The 17,424-nt window shown below is 51.1% G+C and overlaps 1 protein-coding gene across 3 annotated transcripts in view; it reads right to left on the bottom strand.

The window, feature by feature from the left end:
- The window catches only part of PEBP4 (phosphatidylethanolamine binding protein 4), a 73,615-nt gene that overhangs the window by 34,308 nt on the left and 21,883 nt on the right, over positions 1-17,424 (bottom strand). For all 3 annotated transcript variants that reach the window (XM_027906961.1, XM_027906960.1, XM_027906959.1), the window contains exon 4: positions 64-162. In XM_027906961.1, the coding sequence (XP_027762762.1) occupies positions 64-162 (99 nt within the window). The remainder of the gene's footprint in view (positions 1-63; positions 163-17,424) is intronic.

The raw sequence follows: 17,424 nt of genomic DNA, 5'->3' as shown, positions 1-17,424 counted from the left end.
CATCAGGATGCACCCCAATGCTTGGGAATGCCCCAAGCTGCCTGGACCCCACAGGGGACTCACCAGGATGTTGGTGACCAGCCAGTGCCTCCAGTACCGGTGCCGGGGGTTGGCTCTGTTGGGAGCGTCGGGATCCACCATCACCAGCACGTACTTCTTGTTCTGCAAGAGAGGAGAGCAGAGCACTGTGGGCACGGTGTGTGGAGGAAGGAAGAGACTCCCCCCCAAGGGGCTCTATCAGCCCCCAAATCCATGGTTTTCCACGCTTTCCCAAGCAGGCTTTGATGGCTGATCCAGGTGAGCGAGGAACGTGCACCAGGGCAGGCCACAATCCTGCCTTGGGAGGATTTACTTCCCGTGGTCTAAATCTCTTTAAATGCAGGAAAAAAAAAATGTGTTTTCTGCCTCCTCTAAATAAAAGGTACCAAGGGGGAATTCCCTCTGCTTCCAGTCATGCTCTAACCACATCCCACGGCAGTGCAGGGCAGAGCAGTGTGCCACAGCCACAATCCCTGGGAGAAGGTGATGGGATAGTTTTGGGTGACCAGGGACACCCAAATGTCCATGAGGGTGGCTGTGAGGAGCCAAAACTCTACCTCACACCTCCCCAAATAACTAAAATGTGTTCCAGAGGTGCTGCAAGAAGGCAAAGCTGCTGCCTCACCACACACCCAATGGGTCCAGTACCACTTCTGGGTGATGGAAGTGGGCAGAGAGAGCTGGGGTTTATGGATGATACTGGTTCAGCCCCCAGGAAACCCCCACAGCCCACCCCAGGTCCCCACTGCAGGTGCCCAGCACCCAAAGGTGCCACCAGCACTGAGACAACGTGGATATTTTGGTCTGCTGAGGATGGAGCTGGGTTTGAAGTGACCTCTGGAGGGAGGCTGTGGATAGAAAACCTGCTGATCTCCAGGGATTTGGCAGGACCTCAGGCACCAGATTATCCTGCAAGCACCCAGATTAAGGGATCTATATCCTTAATAAAACCTCCAGGTGCGTCTGTCAGCTCACCAGTGGCACCACTCACCGCTCCAGGGCGGAGCTTTCATAAACAGCTGTGGGATTTAGCCCTGCAATTCCCACTGAAATTAGCCGGAGCTCTGTGGCTACATCCCCTGGTCGCTTGTGAAACCAGGCTGGGATTCTCACAGCGAGGTTCTTGGGGCTGGCACAATAGTTTCTGGCTCTATTTCCCAACCTTTGGTTGGGGTAAATGGGGCAAGTGAGCCCCGGGGTGCTGCCAGAGCCAGAGACCTCCTGCACCCCCTCCCCTGGGCATCCCACCAGAGCCACGCACCCCTCAGCCCCCCTTGCAGACTCCACCTCCATGAGAAGCACCAGTTTAACCAGAAAACGTGGATTTCAACCCATTTAGCAACCAGCTTGTGACAGTTGCAGAGAAAATCCCAAACTCCTGCAACCGCTGCTGCCCCTGCCCATTAATCTCAGCCTGGCATCGTCCCTGGAAGGGGTTACACCAACCACACAGATTTGGGACAGGGGGTGAGGCCCTGAAAGGTCAGGACCTCGGGGCAGAGCCGCCACCTCCCTGCTCACAACTCCCACAGCTGCAGCATCCCAGAAAACAAACCCCGGTGTCACATTCCCTGTGGTGCCGAAATCGGGAAGGAGGAGAAGGGAGGGGAGGGGTTGGGGTGGGGGGGAAGGAGGAGGGAGAAAGAAGCAGCCCGACAACCCAAAAACCCTGCGCTGGAAGTGTGAAGGAATTTGAGCTCTAACTTTGGGGAGGGTGGGGAGCCGAGCACGGCGTTTCTGAATCTCTCTCGGCTCCGCTCGGAGCCCAGCTGGTGGGAACAGAACGTGTAGTCATGGGACTGTCATCGTGTGCTGTCCAGGTTAACATGTAGCATTTCTATTACTATTAACAGACTTTCTGCTCCTCACTCCATCTGTTCTTCGAAATAATTGCAGTTGTACAGACCATGCCTTCGCTCCAGGCAGGCTCTGGGGAGAGGATAGTGCTTTTATGCAAAAAAAAAAAAAAAAAAAAAAAAAAAAAAAAAAAAAAAAAAAAAAAAAAAAAAAAAAAAAAAAAAAAAAAAAAAAAAAAAGGGGGGGGGATTGGAAAGGAAAAAAAAAAAAGTGTTAAAAAATAACAGCAAACACGAGAATAGAGTGCAAGTGAAGCTAACAGCAGGCTCGGAATTGGGGACAGATTGTGGCCTAGAAAGGTGACAGCGCACGCGGCCGGGGGCCGGCGAGGCCAGACCCCCGTGGGGACGGTCCCCGGGGTCAGTGGCCCCGAGCTGGGCTGGCACCGGGGATTTTTCCCTCTCCTTACCTGCTGGCCACCCATAAGAGGCACAATCCCTCACCTTCCACCTAAAGATAGCAAAGCCCTCCACGACCCGAGTTAATCCCGGCCGCTTAGGTGTGTCACAGCCCTCGCCAGCACCGGGAGCTGCTCTGGGGGCTGCACCAAAACCACCCCAAAACCCCCTCCCCGACGCCCTCAAAGCACTGCTGTGCACCCCAAACACGGGCTAGGTGTGTTTTTCGCTGCTTGGAAGCAACAGCAGCCCGAGTGCTGGTGATTTTCGGGGGTTTTTTGATGCTGAAATCCCTCCTCGACACAGGCTAACAGCATTAGCTGCTGTCAGGGCTGCAGATGGGAGCCAGCCCGGAGTGACACGGGAGCTGCTCAGCTTTACAAGCATGAACCAGCCCCGGGGATTTTTGGAGAGCAGGAAAAGTGGCTTTAGATCAGAAAATTCCTCCAGTGCAGAAGAACGGGCGGCGTTTTACTGTGCAGAGGGAAGGGAGGAAGGGGGAGAGGGAAGATAAAGCCACTTTGGGCTGCCACAGATGAAAATTCGGGGTAACAAAGCACCCCAAAAACCTTGTCACCCTTTCCTGCTCAACCCAGGGCAGGGAGGAGCTGCAGGTGTGCTGGACCCAGTATCATGGTTTGGGTTGGAAGGGACCTTAAAGCTCATCCCATTCCACAACCTCACAGAGGGGAAATTCCTTCCCAGCATCCCATCTATCCCTCTGGCAGTTTGAATCCATTCCCCCTTGTCCTGTTTCTCCAGGCCCTTCTCACAAGTCCCTCTCCAGCTCTCTTGGAGCCCCTCCAGGCCCTGGAAGGAGCTCAGAGGTCTCTCTGCATCCTTCTCTTCTCCAGACTGATGTGTGGCACCAGCGGGGTCACCCTTCCCTGCTCCCTGGGCCACTTCTCACCCTGGGGCACATTAAAATTCTCATTTAACCACTGCAGGGATCTGCTGCCTTCCCGAGGTCTTGGAGCCATGACTTCCCCCACAAAACTTTGCCCTCCACATCCCTGGGAATGGGCATCCAGCCCTGCTCCAACACCCGACACGGAGCCAGGGCAGCAGAGCGGGTGGCAGGTGACACCAGCGCTGCACTCCACATTTTTCCCTGCTGATTGTTTCTGGAGGGGAAGAGGCAGCAAAACACCCAGCTCCTCCTGCATTAACCACTCCAATTAGGCACAGGTTTGGGAAACTTGCTGGGAGACTTTTCCAAGAGGCAGGCAGGCAGGAGAGGGATTTGAGCGCCGGGGATGCACACACGGAGCTCAGCACAGGAATTAAAGACTTATCCAAATGAAAGCAAATAGGGTGTTAAAGCGACACACATGTAGAGCGAGCGGTTTCCTTGGAAACCAGCGCACATGGAAGCACCACACGTGCAGCTCTCCGGCGTTTTCGGAGCCGTGGGGGCTCTGCCCTGTTGGGGGTGCCCCTGCTGGGGCTGGGCAAAAGGCTGGAAGAGCCCAGCAGTGCCCACTTGTGTGTCTCTATCCCCTTGGCATCTGTTTCTGCGAGGGAAAAATGGCTCCAAAGGCGCTTTCTCCCGGGTGTGAAGGGGAGATGGAAGGGGCTCAGCTTGGCTGGCCACGCTTGCCTTAGGAATTCCACCCCAAAAATAAGGGGCAGAGCCCCAGCCAGGCCCCCAGCACAGCACCTGCTTCCCAATAGGTGGGTTTGGATGGTTTTGAAAAGTCCACCTGGATCCTCCTCCACCCGACCCCTCGCCACACAAGGGGTGAGGTGGTGAGATTTCCAGCTGTCCCATTGCCACCCACATATCCTTTCCAGCTCCTAAGGAATGTCCCCAGGTAGGGAGCTGCTGTGGAAGTAAACCATGGCACCAACAGGTATGTGAGCTGAAGGGCCTTCCACCTCCCCAAGAACTACAGCCTGGCACGGCAACATCCCATATTATCCTGCTTTAAAGGATTTTGGGGTGACAGATGGCAGGAGATGCTCCAGAGCAGTCCCTTAGGTGTAGGGATGGGATGGGGAGATGCATCCCAAGCACGCAGCTCCCACACTGGAGCCAGGGAAGAGCTGGGTTTACGCAATTACAAACCAAAAAAACTAAATATACCCAAAACCCCTTCCCAGAGCAGGGCACGAGCTCCTGGATGGGCAGGGAAGGCGGGAAAGGTACTCAGAACCTTGGCAAACATTACTCCAGCTCTCCCAAGGGATGCCTCGAGGGTCCAACCCATGTCCCACCAGAGCAGGAGCCGGAGCGATGCCGCTGCTCCCTCGAGGTGGAAGCGCCGCAAGCACCAGCTGAGAGTCAATCTGGGCTTTTTTCTTGGCTTGTCCCCAGTACTAAAAAGTTTCTATAACAGGCACTGAGTTCTCAATTCTGCTGCTGCTGCTGCTGCTGCTTCGCCAAAGAAGAAATTCCAGCTCCTTCCTCGGCAGCGAAAAAATTGTTTGCAACCGAGTTGTTGTGGCTTCGGGAAGGAGCTGCTGAGCGTGGCAAGGATTTCACCTTCTTATTTTAAACCTGCCCCTCACCACTTCCACGGGCAGAAATAGGTCAGCAAAATGAACCCTCGCTCCCCAGGACTCGCCCAAGGGAACTTCATTGACTTTCCAACATGCTGCAACTCTCCCCGTCCCTTCGCTCTCCCTCGGGACTCGCTCACCGGCCAAATATTTATGCAGCCTAATGTGCTAATGAGAATTGATTCATCTGGGGTTGTTAAGGAGCGTGTTAAAGGTCTGTTCCCAGATTAAGGCCTTAGGATGCTCTAAGGGATGGATTATTTGCAAGGAACGAACAGTTTGTTTTTCCCCCGTGGCAGATTAAACCAGCCCCGTGCAATAAGACTGCAAGATACGTGTTACACACTCGACACAACCGGGCAGGAAGAGGGATAAATCTCCCAGGGGGATGCTGCAAATACTGCTGATTGTGCCTCTGGATCGTTTTTGGGGAGAGAGGAGAGCAACAGGCTGTGCTCCCTCGCTCAGAGACCCCACTGTGGCTCACGCTCTGAGTTTCCCCAGTTTAAAGCCCACCTCGACCATCATCAAAGGGGGGCCATGGGGCAGCACATTTCAACCCCATCTTGCATCCAGAGCAGAAATCCAGGAGGGAATTAACACCCTGAGACCGTCCCCCCGACTCCAGCTGCCGAGCTGCTGCTCTATTCCCATCTTTTTTATTTTTATTTTTCCCAGGAGCATTTATTTACTGGCCTTTGGGCAGCACCCGCTAATGAGCAGCACGCAGGTGTCCCCAGGCTGGGGACAGGGACACCGAGGCCGCTCCGCAGGCAGGGGAGCCAGGATGAGCTCGGGAAGAGGAGGAGGAGGAGGAGGAGGAGGAGGAGAGCGGCCGTGGTGGCAGAGCACAGCCTTCCAGCCCAATTACCATCACGCGAGGGGACACATGGATTGGTGACATTTGACATTTCCTACACGATATTTTGATGCAAAATGGCACCTCCGTCACAAATTATTTTCCAAAACTTGGCTTGGGTTTCGGGTGGTGTTTCTTTTTTTATTTTTTTTTAATTATTATTATTTTTTTTTAAATTCTTTTTTCTGGGGGGAAAAGAAAAATAATAAAAAAAGAAATAAAAAGGATTGCATAGGGTGGCGTTTGCAACCCAGCAAAGGGAAGGGTCATTGTTCCACTTCCATCCCAGCCCACTGAGTGGGCAAAGCAAACAGCACCAGGGGGGAAAAGTACACCCAAAAATTCCAGGCCCTTGGAGACCCTCAAAAAGCTTTTTCCCTGCTCCCTTTCCATCCGTGCAGCAAATGGTTTGGGAGCATCGGGGGCTCGGAGTCCTCCTGGCAAGATAGGGGTTACCAGCCCTGGGAATTGCTGAACTCTGTGCTACCAGACACCTCGGGAAAGCTGAAATGACTTTAAATGCCTAAACATTTTAAAACAAACCCTGGAACAATTCAGCTCCCAACTCCTCGCCTGCTTTCTCTCCCTCCTCGCTCTCTCTCTCCCATTTTTACGGTTTCCAGAGCTGTTTTACGCCTCATTACCTGCACACTGTGAGTGATGTCTGTCGGTCCTAGAGCTGTAAATACCTTAAATCATGCTTCATTAAGAATATCTCTGGTGCTATTAAAGAGCTATAATAGACAACGAGTTAACAGATGATTAAATATGAACTCCATTTGTGTCACTCACCGCGGGCAGGAAGAGGCTTTAAGTTTTTTAAACTCGCTCTCATTATCTGGGGAAGTGGGGCTGCAGCTGGCAGGGATGGAGGGGGGATGGAGGGATGCTCCCTTGGAGATGGAGGGATGGGGATGGAGGGATGCTTGTTTGGGGATGGAGGAATCCTCTCCCATGGAGACAGAGGGATGGGGCACAGGGATGCTCCTGCCTCAGGAACACCCAGGAGGGACCAGCTCCTCCACTTTGGGACTCTGAGTTGACAATCCTGGCAGCCCTTTGCTCGGATTTTCCCACCTGGAGTCCGGTAGAGATTCCAAAGGAGGAGGAGGACAGTGAAGAGATGCTTTAGATGGGATGGGATTGGGAAAGGGATGGGTAGCTGGGAGAAGGCTGGATGGGATGAGGGGATGCATGGGTACCTGGGAGGACGGGCTGGAGTTTGGCAGGATGAATTGAGATGACAAAGGGACCAAGCCTTGCTGTCTCTCCAATAAAATAATAGCTCAGCACAAATGCCAAATTGCCAAAGCGCAAATTAAATAATAATTAATATCATTAAAATCCCACGAGCACGGAAAAATACTGGGGAAAATGAAATAATGAGTGTTTTCTCCTTTTGTGGATTAGCTCTTGCTCTGTGACAATAAAGAGCAGTTCCATGGGCAGCTCCAGCACAAGGGGATTATCCCACTGTCACAATCCCGGCTCCCTGCTGGGCTCAGGGCTGTGGATGGTGCCAAACACCCGGCACACGTGTCCCACTGCCAAACTGGCCACTGTGCAGAGAGGGAGACACAGGCACAACAACACCCCCCCCAACCCAGTCCCAAATCCCACTGCTGCCTCCATTTCCCCCCATCTCCAAAGGGAAAATCGTGGCCTGATTCCCTACAGCAGCAACAGAAGGAGAAACTCACGGGTTCCTGCAGGCTGCCAGCTCTCACACTGATCATTCCTAAACACTCCTCGACCCCTCTGTGCCACCCCTGACCCCTCTCCATCCCCTCGGGGACCCCTGACCACCCCCAGGGCTGTGCAGGAGGATGGGGGGTGCAGGGGGAGGGTTGTGGCAGCGCAGGGGAGGGACAGCAGCAGGCGGAGGGGACACAGTGCCACGCTGCTCCCACGGGGATCGTGCCGGCCGGGCCCATAATTGAATCCGGGCGCTGCTGCTCGGCGGTGATTAAGTGAACTGGAAATGCCATTTCCGCCTTGGCCAAACTCTTTAAGTGCCCCGAGCTCCTTATCAGCGGCTGCCGCTCCCCTCTGCTCCCTCGCTGTCCCCTCTGCTCCCTCGCTGTGACCTCGCCTCCCCTCCGGCTCCGGGGTCAGCCCCCAGGGTCACCCAGGGAAATTAATCCCGGAGCCCCTTGGGAACCGGAGTCGGAGAGGGAAGAAGAGCTCTCTGCTCAGTTTGGGGGGGAATTAAAGCGTTTCAGGAGCTGCTCTGCCCTGCTCCATCCCCACCTACTGCATCCATTTACCTGCTGCTGTCCTGTCCCACCCACCCCTACCTCCCAGCACTGGGGAATTTGCTGCTTCCAAGTTGTGAGGATCCAAAAGCACAGGCAGGGCCTTCTCCCCACCCCTGTGCACCAGGTGTAACATATCAGGAATATATTGGGAAAATGCATATCATAGATATCTTACATATATGTGAGATATAATGCAATATATTATATATTCTACGTAATGTATATTCTATATATTCCATAGAATATATAGAATATAAAATATATAGAATATATAGAATATATATTATGTATATTATGTATTTCCATGTAGAATGTATATTTCTATTTATCTCTGTATTTATATATTTCCATAGAGAGTATGGTCTATATATATTCTCTATATATTCTACATATATCCTTATATTCTCTGTATTCTACATATATCCTACATATATTCTACATATATCCTCTCTATATCCTATGTTTCCAAACAGAATATGTATTTCTACATTTCTGTATATATATATAATGTGTATATTTGTGTGTGTATATATATATGTATACATATATATCTATATATGTATATTTCTGTATATATTCCAAATATTTCCATATAGAATATATTCCCAATAGATGGATAGATAAGTAAATTGATATTGGGAATACAGATACACTCCAAATATTACTTAGGCATAAGACTCTGCAGTGAGATCTCATTAAAAAATGCCTAAATTTAGGAATAATGGGGGAAATCTACACCCATCTACCCCCGGAAACTGCTTTGGGAAAACAACCAAGAACTAACCCACCCTGCACACAAACTGCTCTTGCCAGGAACAGGAGGGAGAAGATGCTCAGCTCAGAACTTCCCTCCCTAGTCAAATATTTAATAATAAACTAAGAAGAGAAGCCAACTGTCTCCCTTGGATGTGGTTTTCATTTGGAAGTTACTAGGAGTTTTATTTCCATCCAAAATATCTTTTTTTTTTCCTTGTTTTTTTCTTTTTTTAATTCCTAATATGTGTTTTGTTCTGATAAATCCCTCTAAATAAAGTACAAGTGGGATTGATGTGGCGACGACACCCGTGCCACATTCCCAGCCCTCCAACCACCCCTTTCCCAAGGCTTTGTCAATCGATCCCCAGCTCGAAAGCTCTCCAAATAATATCTGAAATACTCCAAAGTGAGGGGGGGGGAAAAAAAAAAAAAAACACAAAACAAAACCAAAAACCACAACCCCGTCCACGTTAATGCGTTAATTCCCACGACGCCTTGTTGCTTTGAAATCCCGGAAAAATGGGAAGCTTAAATGAGTCCGATGAAAAGGAACAGGGGCATCATTAACGCAGCCGGATCCGTATCACAGACTGCAGCAATTATTCCCCGGTGGAACACGGCAAGCTGGGAAGAGCTTTCATTACCAGGGGTTTCACAGGTCCTTCACCTCTGGCCAATCTCACGCTAAAACAAGCATTTTCTGCTCCACGGATTCCAGCTCCATTTAAATCCATAATTGCTCTGATTTGGGTACATATGGAGCACGGGGAATTCATGACTAAGAAATCTATTAGTCAATAAGCCCTTTACTTTTTAAGGGACCTTTTTTGTCGTCTTGCCTCAATTTCTTCCCCGGGTCTTGGGGTGGAGGGAGACGCTGATTTCCACGGCGGGTGGGATCTGCCCCGGCTCCCCTTTGCTGCAATTACCTTCCCGGGTCACCGAGGGGGAATTCAATCAGGGAAGAAGCCCATGGGATGCTGCCTCTGCCTTGGAAATTCAATTCCCTGCCACCAGCAAACAACCCCTCTCCAACCAACAATGGGCATCGGATGGGTTTGCATTAATTTCCAGGCCAAGAGAGAAGGTGTTTGGTCCAGGGATGCTCAGGGATGCCCAAGTGTGAATCAGGCACCATCCTTCCATCCCAATTTCCCGCTTTCTTGTGCTCTTCATTTGGTACAGAAATGTTCAGTTGTGATTCAGGCATAATCCCTCCATCCCAATTTCCCCCTCTCTTGTATCCCCCATTTGGTACAGGGGTGCTCAGGTGTGGATCAGGTGCGATCCCTCCATCCCAATTTTCCCCTCTCTTGTATCCCTCACTCAGTACAGGGATGCTCAGGTGTGGATCAGATGTGATCCCTCCATTCCTATTTCGCTTTCCCTGTATTCCCTGATTCTGTCCAGGGGTGCTCAGGTGTGGATCAGGTGCGATCTCTCCATCCCAATTTTCCCCTCTCTCATATCCCTCACTCAGTACAGGGGTGCTCAGGTGTGGATCAGGTGCGATCCCTCCATCCTTATCTCCCGAATCCCCCCCAAACAGCCCTCAGGCGAGCTGCAGACAAACCAAAAGCGATTTTTCTGCCCTTTTTTATTACCTCTTCGCATCAAAAGGGGTGCATCCACCACGGAGGCACCGGAAAAACTCCCGAATTTCAGAGCTGCCATTCCCACCCTCGTCTCAAACCCCGGGTGGGTTGTGTATCCCGGGGTTATCTATTCCCCCGTGGGTGCCGGCGGAAACGGGAGACAATAAGTCTATTCTCCTCTTCCTCCCCACCCCTGTATCCAAGTGCCTTGCAGGAGTGCATTAAATGATGCGATTAACATCTGTCACATGCGCTTCAGTCTCTCTTTCAGTCTCTCCCGGGGGAAGGAGCGGCACGTGCAGGGAAAGGGTTTGTTTTGGTGGATGTAGCTGCTTTTCCCAAGCGCTTGGAGAGGGGGGAAATGCGTCTCTGTGGGTGAAGTGTCCCGTGGCAGGAGCAGGGATGGCATCCTGCAACCAGATCCTTGGGTTTGGGGGTGATGGGTTGAGCAAAAAGCTGGTTCTGAGGTGAGGGAGGGTTTGGGATGGGCGCCAAGCAAAGCCTCAGGTGAGCAGTGCTCAGGGCTGGATTCCCACAGCCCTTCCCAATTTATACCCAAACGGGGCTGGATCCCTGCAGCAGGATCTCCCTTCCCTGTTTCCACCCCAAAAAATCCAAGCCTTGCTCTGTATAATGCACATTTCCTGCACGTTTCCTTTTGCTCCTGGCAGGACCTGAGCCTGGTGCCTTTAACCAACCACCCGACCTGCTGCTGCTCCCGAAAATAAACCCAACATTCCACGTGGGTACCGGGATGCTGTCTCTGCTCCCCGTCCTGCAGCATCCAGGAGGACCCCTCTGCTCCCAAAACCCACCAAATTCAACGCTGAGCCACCACCAGGGATGCTCCAGCATTCCAGAAACCGGGAAAGAAAAAAAAAAAAAGCCCCACTTTGGGATAGGTCAGCACCCAGCAGGGGGAGAAAAAAAGGATGAAGCAGCATCTTAGCAGGACAGGCAGGAGGCTGAGATGCTGCTCCCACAGCCGGGATCCTCTTCTAATTGATTTCTCATGGTTTAGTGGCTCCTGGCTTTAATTACAACACAAATGTTTGCTGATGCAATTACGGCGCACATGAGATAAAGCTGTTAGAGGGTGTCACTAGGTCGGACTTCTTCGTTTATTTTTGGGCTCGGGAGGGAAAGAGAGATCGTCCTTCCCTCGCAGATCCCCCGGGGATAAATCCCAATCCCGAGGTGGGTTTCTTTGTGGCAGGTTGGGTTTTGTTTTTTTTTTTTTTTTTTTTGCTTCATTACATTAAAAGGGAGGAAAAAAAAAAATATAAAATGTTGCCTCGCAGCAGCTCGTCTGGGGGTGAAATAATCCACTCAGCATTCAGATTATCAGCTAATGCGCATTTGCATCAGAATGGGTTAGAAGAGCTCCCAGGATGGAGCAAGATCCCTACGGATCAGCCGCTGGCCTTACACAGAACAGCCACGGATCCTCACCCTGGGCACAAACCAGCTCGTGGAAGAGGTTCCAAATGTATCATTAAATATAGAATATATGTAAATATATGTTAGGAATATTTAGGAAATATATATATAATACATATATAATATGCTGGGAATATACATATTAGATATATAAAATGTATTGGGAGTGCACATATGTCAAATATATATATATTGGAATATATAGGAATACATACTATATATAATATATTGAGATTATACATATTATATATATATTATATATAATATATATTATATATATATTATATATATAAAAATGTATTTGGAATATACATACATATAAAATGTATTGGAAGTATACAAAATATATCCATACATATAATATATTATATATATTAGGAATATATAGGAAATATATATTATGTATAATATATCGAGACTGTACATATTCTACATATAGAATGTACTGGGAATATACATAATATATATAAAATACAATGGGAATATATGTATTCTATATATAACATGTATTGGAAATACACATATTATATATCTGAAATGTATTAGGAGTATATATAATATATATGTGTCACATTAATCGGAATATAAATATATTCACAATATATTCCCCCTCTCCAGGAGCTGATGAGGATGTGACAGAGTTTACAGGTCAGATTGGACTCCTCTTCCCAGGGGCTGCGCTCGGAATAAACCCGAGGGTGGAGGGAGAAGAAGGGAAGGCGAGGGTGAGGGACAGCGAGGGGTTTGGGGAGCGTGTGTGCTGGCCAAAAGAGCAATCCTGTGCTTGTCAGCTTTAATCAGGCACGTTGGACAAGCAGAGAGCGCTCGGCCCTGCCAGGAAGGGAAGGAAAGGGAAGGGAATGAAACCCTTGTCTCCTCGCCCCATGGATGTGCCAGGAGCGGGTTTGCCAACGCATCCTTACAGCTCTCCTGCTTCGTTTCCCCCTTGAAAAATGAGTAAACAGGATTGTTCTGGGGTTTTGTTGTGGGTTTTTTTCCTCTTTTTCCCCTTTGTCTAATCTGGGAAGCAGCAAAGTTCCAGGAAGAAGGTGGGATTGACCAGAGGCATCTCCATCTGGGACTGGCTGGGCAAGGGGCACCCGGCCTGTACAGTGGGGAGGGGTTTGCACCCCAAAAACCCATGGTGCCTGAAACATGGAACATCCACAAACTGGGATTTGATACCCCTTAAAGACAGGTACAGAATCCAGCTGATCCCACTGGAAATGCCTCTTCCAAAAACAGCCTCTACAGCAACCTATAGATATAACCCTATAACCATGCCTGGAGGGAAGGGGACACCTGTAAGCCCTTCTCCTCCCATCAACAGCATTTGTGGGGAGCAAGAATCTCAGGGAAGCACTGAGAAGGTTCCACTTGAGGGCACCTATTTAATCCCAACCCCTTAAAACCGAAATAAAGCTCGAAACAATCCTGAACCAACCCCTCGAGCCCAAACAGCAGCGAGATTTGGGAGCCAGTCCAAGCTCTGCAGCTTAGGCCCATCTCCAAATATCTCCCAACAAGTTTATTTATGGAAAATAAAATCAGTCCAAGATGTTCACAGCTCAGGAATATTTAATGCTATTTGGTGAGAAAGTATTTCCAGCGAGGAGGGAACCGCACGGCTCGGCGGGCACCGCACCGGGGACGGCGCTGGCACCGACCCATCCCAGTCACCCTACGAGCTCTGAACTGGTCTGACTGGACCAAACACCTCCCTAATTTAGTTCATGGCAATCCTACCTAATTAACTGGCTCTGGGCTGAGGTGAGCCGTGGGAAGAGGAAGGTGCTGAGGCACCTCCGAGGGGAGCGTCGCCCCCGGGTGCCACCACATCCCTGAGGAGGAGCTGCCCGGGGATCCAGCCAGACCTGTCCCCTCCCTGTCACCCCAGGGATGGGAAGAACAATTTCCCTGGGTGGGAGGAGGGAACAGCAGCAGAGAGAGGGATAACCTGGGCAGTGTTCACACACAGCCCCCCTCTGCTGCCCCTGGGGTGGGCACGGCCCCTCTGCCAGCCGAAATCCCGGGATCTGCGCCCAGCCCGGCACGCAAGGAGGTCACACATGACACAGAGCTGTCTGCCAGGGCAGCCCTGGGTCAAGGGCAGGCCAGAGGCAGCGGTGATGGGAGTCACTTTAATAGACACCTGCCACCTGATGGGGAGTGTTAATGCGTCCCTCTGCTCCCATGGGACAGGGGTGAACGTCTAAGACACGATGGGCTGTCACTTGGCAAAAGGGGGGGCCACAGAAACAACCAGGGAGGGAGGGACAGCGCCAGGGCAAGGCCTGGTTTTTACAAACAGCCCTAATATCCCTGGAAGACGTCTCCGAGTCATGCACCGGGTTGGAAATGTCTCCCATTATAATTATGAGTCATTCGTGACTCAGTGACATTTCTGGAATTATAAAGCAGTGCCTGGCCCAGGCTGTGCTGCCCCGTGCCAGTGCTACACAACTTATTTCTGATGCTATTTCCCAGACAAACAAACCCACAGAGCCATCACCCCCCACCCTGGATGTGCAGCCATTCGGGGACGGTCCCCTGGGACGACAAGTTTTGGATTCACACCCCAAGGGGTTCTTTTGGTGCTGGAAAAGCCGGGGTCTGAATTCCACCCAGGACAGCCCCAGGTGTGCTGCCCACAGCAGGGGCGGCCCCAGGGGTGGGATCTCCACAAGCATCATGTTTAAACACGAATTCCTTCAAATAAATAAAGATAACCCGTGAAATCAATAAAAGTAACTTCCAACAGCCCAGAACTCCCAACACATGCTGTGACTCGGTGCAAAGCCGGGGCCACGCTGCTGCTGCAGGACACCTGCACCAAAAAGGGGGCTCAGGGACCCTCGGACAAAACAAGGTTAAGGTGGTCACACTGGTGTGTGCTCCCAGCAACAGGCATTTCCATTGAGGCAGCCCCACCCTCATTGCTCAGTTTTGCTCTGGGAATGGTCAAATCCAGGGCAGGAAACACTCGTTGAACTGATAACCCTCAATCACACGATTATTCCCCTCATGTCTCCACGGTCCCTTTACAGCCTGAGAGCTCTGTTATTAAAGCACTAAGTTTTAGAGGATGGGGATATGGAGCCCGGGGTTCTCAGGGGTTGGAATGTTGAGGGGTCAGAACACTCAAGGATTGGGATGCTGAGGGGTGAGGATGCTCAGGGATCAGGATTCCCTGGGGTCAGGAATGCCAATCACATTCACCAACACCCCAATTGCTCCGTGGGGAGATGGAGCTCAGGGGGGACCCTGTGAGGCCGTGCCAGGGCAGGGTTTGGCACCAAAGCAGAGCCCATCCCTGGGATTGGAGGGGAAGCTTTGGGATGCTGGGAAAACCCAGCAGAAAACCCAGAGCCCTCCCTGCACATCCCGCTTTGCCACCTGCAGCAGGTGATGGGCCGGCACAGCTCGGCACAGCTCCGTGCTCGGGGAGCACCCACTGGTGCCAGGACATGTCAGAGCAGAAATAGAGCCCTCCCCATCCCCTCCTCCCCTCCCAAACGCCCCCTTTTTTTTTACTATTATGTCTGAGAAGCGACGTCTCTGCTGGGTTTTTTCCCGCTGATTTAATGGCTGGGTGGTGAGGGCTGCCTGGCTGGGTGACAACTGCGCTCTGGGCAGCGCCAGCAGAGATGGGGGATATAAAAAGAGGAGGAAGCATCAGTGGCAGCGATGCTGATTGACAGTGAATGAAATGAAGCGGCCAAATTCCATCGGCGTGGCTTGAAACCCCAGGACGATGCGGAGAGCTGATGGTTCCTTTCCTTGGGTTTTGCCAGAGCTGGCATTCGCCTTTCATCCTTATTTAATTCACTGTTTGGAGACCGCCACGGGTCTGTGTGTGAGTGTGTGTGTGTGGTGGTGTTTTAATTGCATGTTTCCCTCGTGGAGGAGATTTATTTGAGGTGCAGCTGAGGGAGCAAAGGAAGGGGCGCGAGGCGTTCACCCAGCACCTCAGCCACAGCCCTGCCTCGTGCCCTGGTGAAGAACAACCCTTAAGAGTGCAATTTATACTCTGGATGCAGATGATTAAATGTTTCATAAAGGATTTTCCATTGCTGACTGTCCAGGGGGAATGTGGCTTCCAGGTAGGGAGCCCACAGGAATCCCCCCCACTCATCCAGCTGCAGGTATCCCTCTCCCAAATACCCTTTTTAATCTGGGAAAACCAAGTGTGTGAAGGCTGTGGTCGCTGCAGGGGACAGAGGGGCTTTGCAGGTCTCCCCTTTGCCACCAGCAGGTCCCCACTGTGACATTCCATCTCATGGGTGGCCCGGGAAAGGCCAAACTGGGAGCTGGAGGTGACCAGGAGCAGCCAGTGACACCAAACTGATCCTCCCCCCCAACACCAAGAGTCCTGCTTCTCCCTCATGGCCGGGTTTCCACCCAAATTCCCAGGCTTTTCACTCCAGCTGGAAGAAATCTGGCGAATCCCTCAGCTCTGTGTGACCTGCCCCTCCACGAGGAGGGAGAACTCCCGGGAACAGCGGGGACAGGAGGAATTCCAGCAGCTGTGCAACAAACCAGGGTGCTGTGGGAAGCCTGGTTTTTCCTGCAGCATCCCAAAAAACACAGGGAAACCTCTGGAGAGACCTCCCCTCTGAGCAGGGGTGGGTGCTGGAGACACAGAGCACAGGGAGCTGCCACCCTGAGTGTCCCCCGTGTGTCCCCCCCATCGCCAGGACACCCCAAAACGCCGCCCTGCCACGCAGCCACTTTGATCCTCTGCTGAATCCCTCCTTCCCATTAATTCCCCCATCAGGCTCTGAACCTTCTCGAGGAGATGCTGAGATCAAATGATTAGTTAAGAGACCGTCAGGCTGGGGGAAACATGAAAGGGAGAAGTTTTGTTTAAGGATGTTTAACCCCGGCGCGGGGAAGAGCCGCGAGCCGAGAGCTCCCTCTGCTCCCAGGAAACCCTCCACGGCTCCAAACCCTGCCTGCCCTGGCGCCCTGCAAACTCATCACACCCCAGAGGCACCAGCACCAGGGAAATGTTTCCTCCAGGGGGAGGCACCGTGTGACAAAAAAAAGTGACAAAGTGACCAAAAAAAAAGGGGTAAAACGGTCACAAACCCCCAAAAGTCCATCAACCCCTCCTGCAGCGGGGAAGACCCCCCCCTATCCAGAAGTAAAATATATAATATCTGATTTATTAATTGATTAGAGGCAGCCCAAGGCAAAACAGCAGCACTTCGCCCTCACACGAGCTCGCCTGGGATGGGGGGAAAAATGAGGGAGTTGTAGTTCCATCATTTGGGAAGGGAAATAAATAAATGTCAGGCCAGGAAGGGGGATTTTAGGAAAAGCAGAGCTTGGCACCCAAAATAAAGGGGGAAAGCAGGGAGCAGAAAATTATTCCAATTACAGTGAGAAGGCATTTTAGTGGAAAAAGCGGGTTCCTCTTCGATACTCGATCCCAAGAAAAGCAATATCCAGGGCTATGATACCCCATCTCACAGGGAGAATGAGTTATTAAATCAGAAGATGAATGGCTTGCAGTGCAGCTAACTGCTCCAGTTAAGAGAAAAATAGTTATAAACTTACTCTTTGCCCCAAAACACATTCCTCCCCCTCATCCCCGGGCCTCGGCTCTCCCCTCGGGTGAAGCTTCGCTCATGTGCCTCATTTTTATGGCTTATAAAAATTCCAGAGGGGAAATTTTAATAGAAGCAAAAATAAGGTGAATTTAGACGGGTGGATTT

Source organism: Empidonax traillii, unplaced genomic scaffold (assembly GCF_003031625.1).
Source record: "Empidonax traillii isolate 1590-97213 ecotype Southwest subspecies unplaced genomic scaffold, ASM303162v1 scaffold1379:size164548, whole genome shotgun sequence".
Lineage (NCBI taxonomy): Eukaryota > Metazoa > Chordata > Aves > Passeriformes > Tyrannidae > Empidonax > Empidonax traillii.
This window is presented reverse-complemented; position numbering and strand designations above follow the sequence as displayed.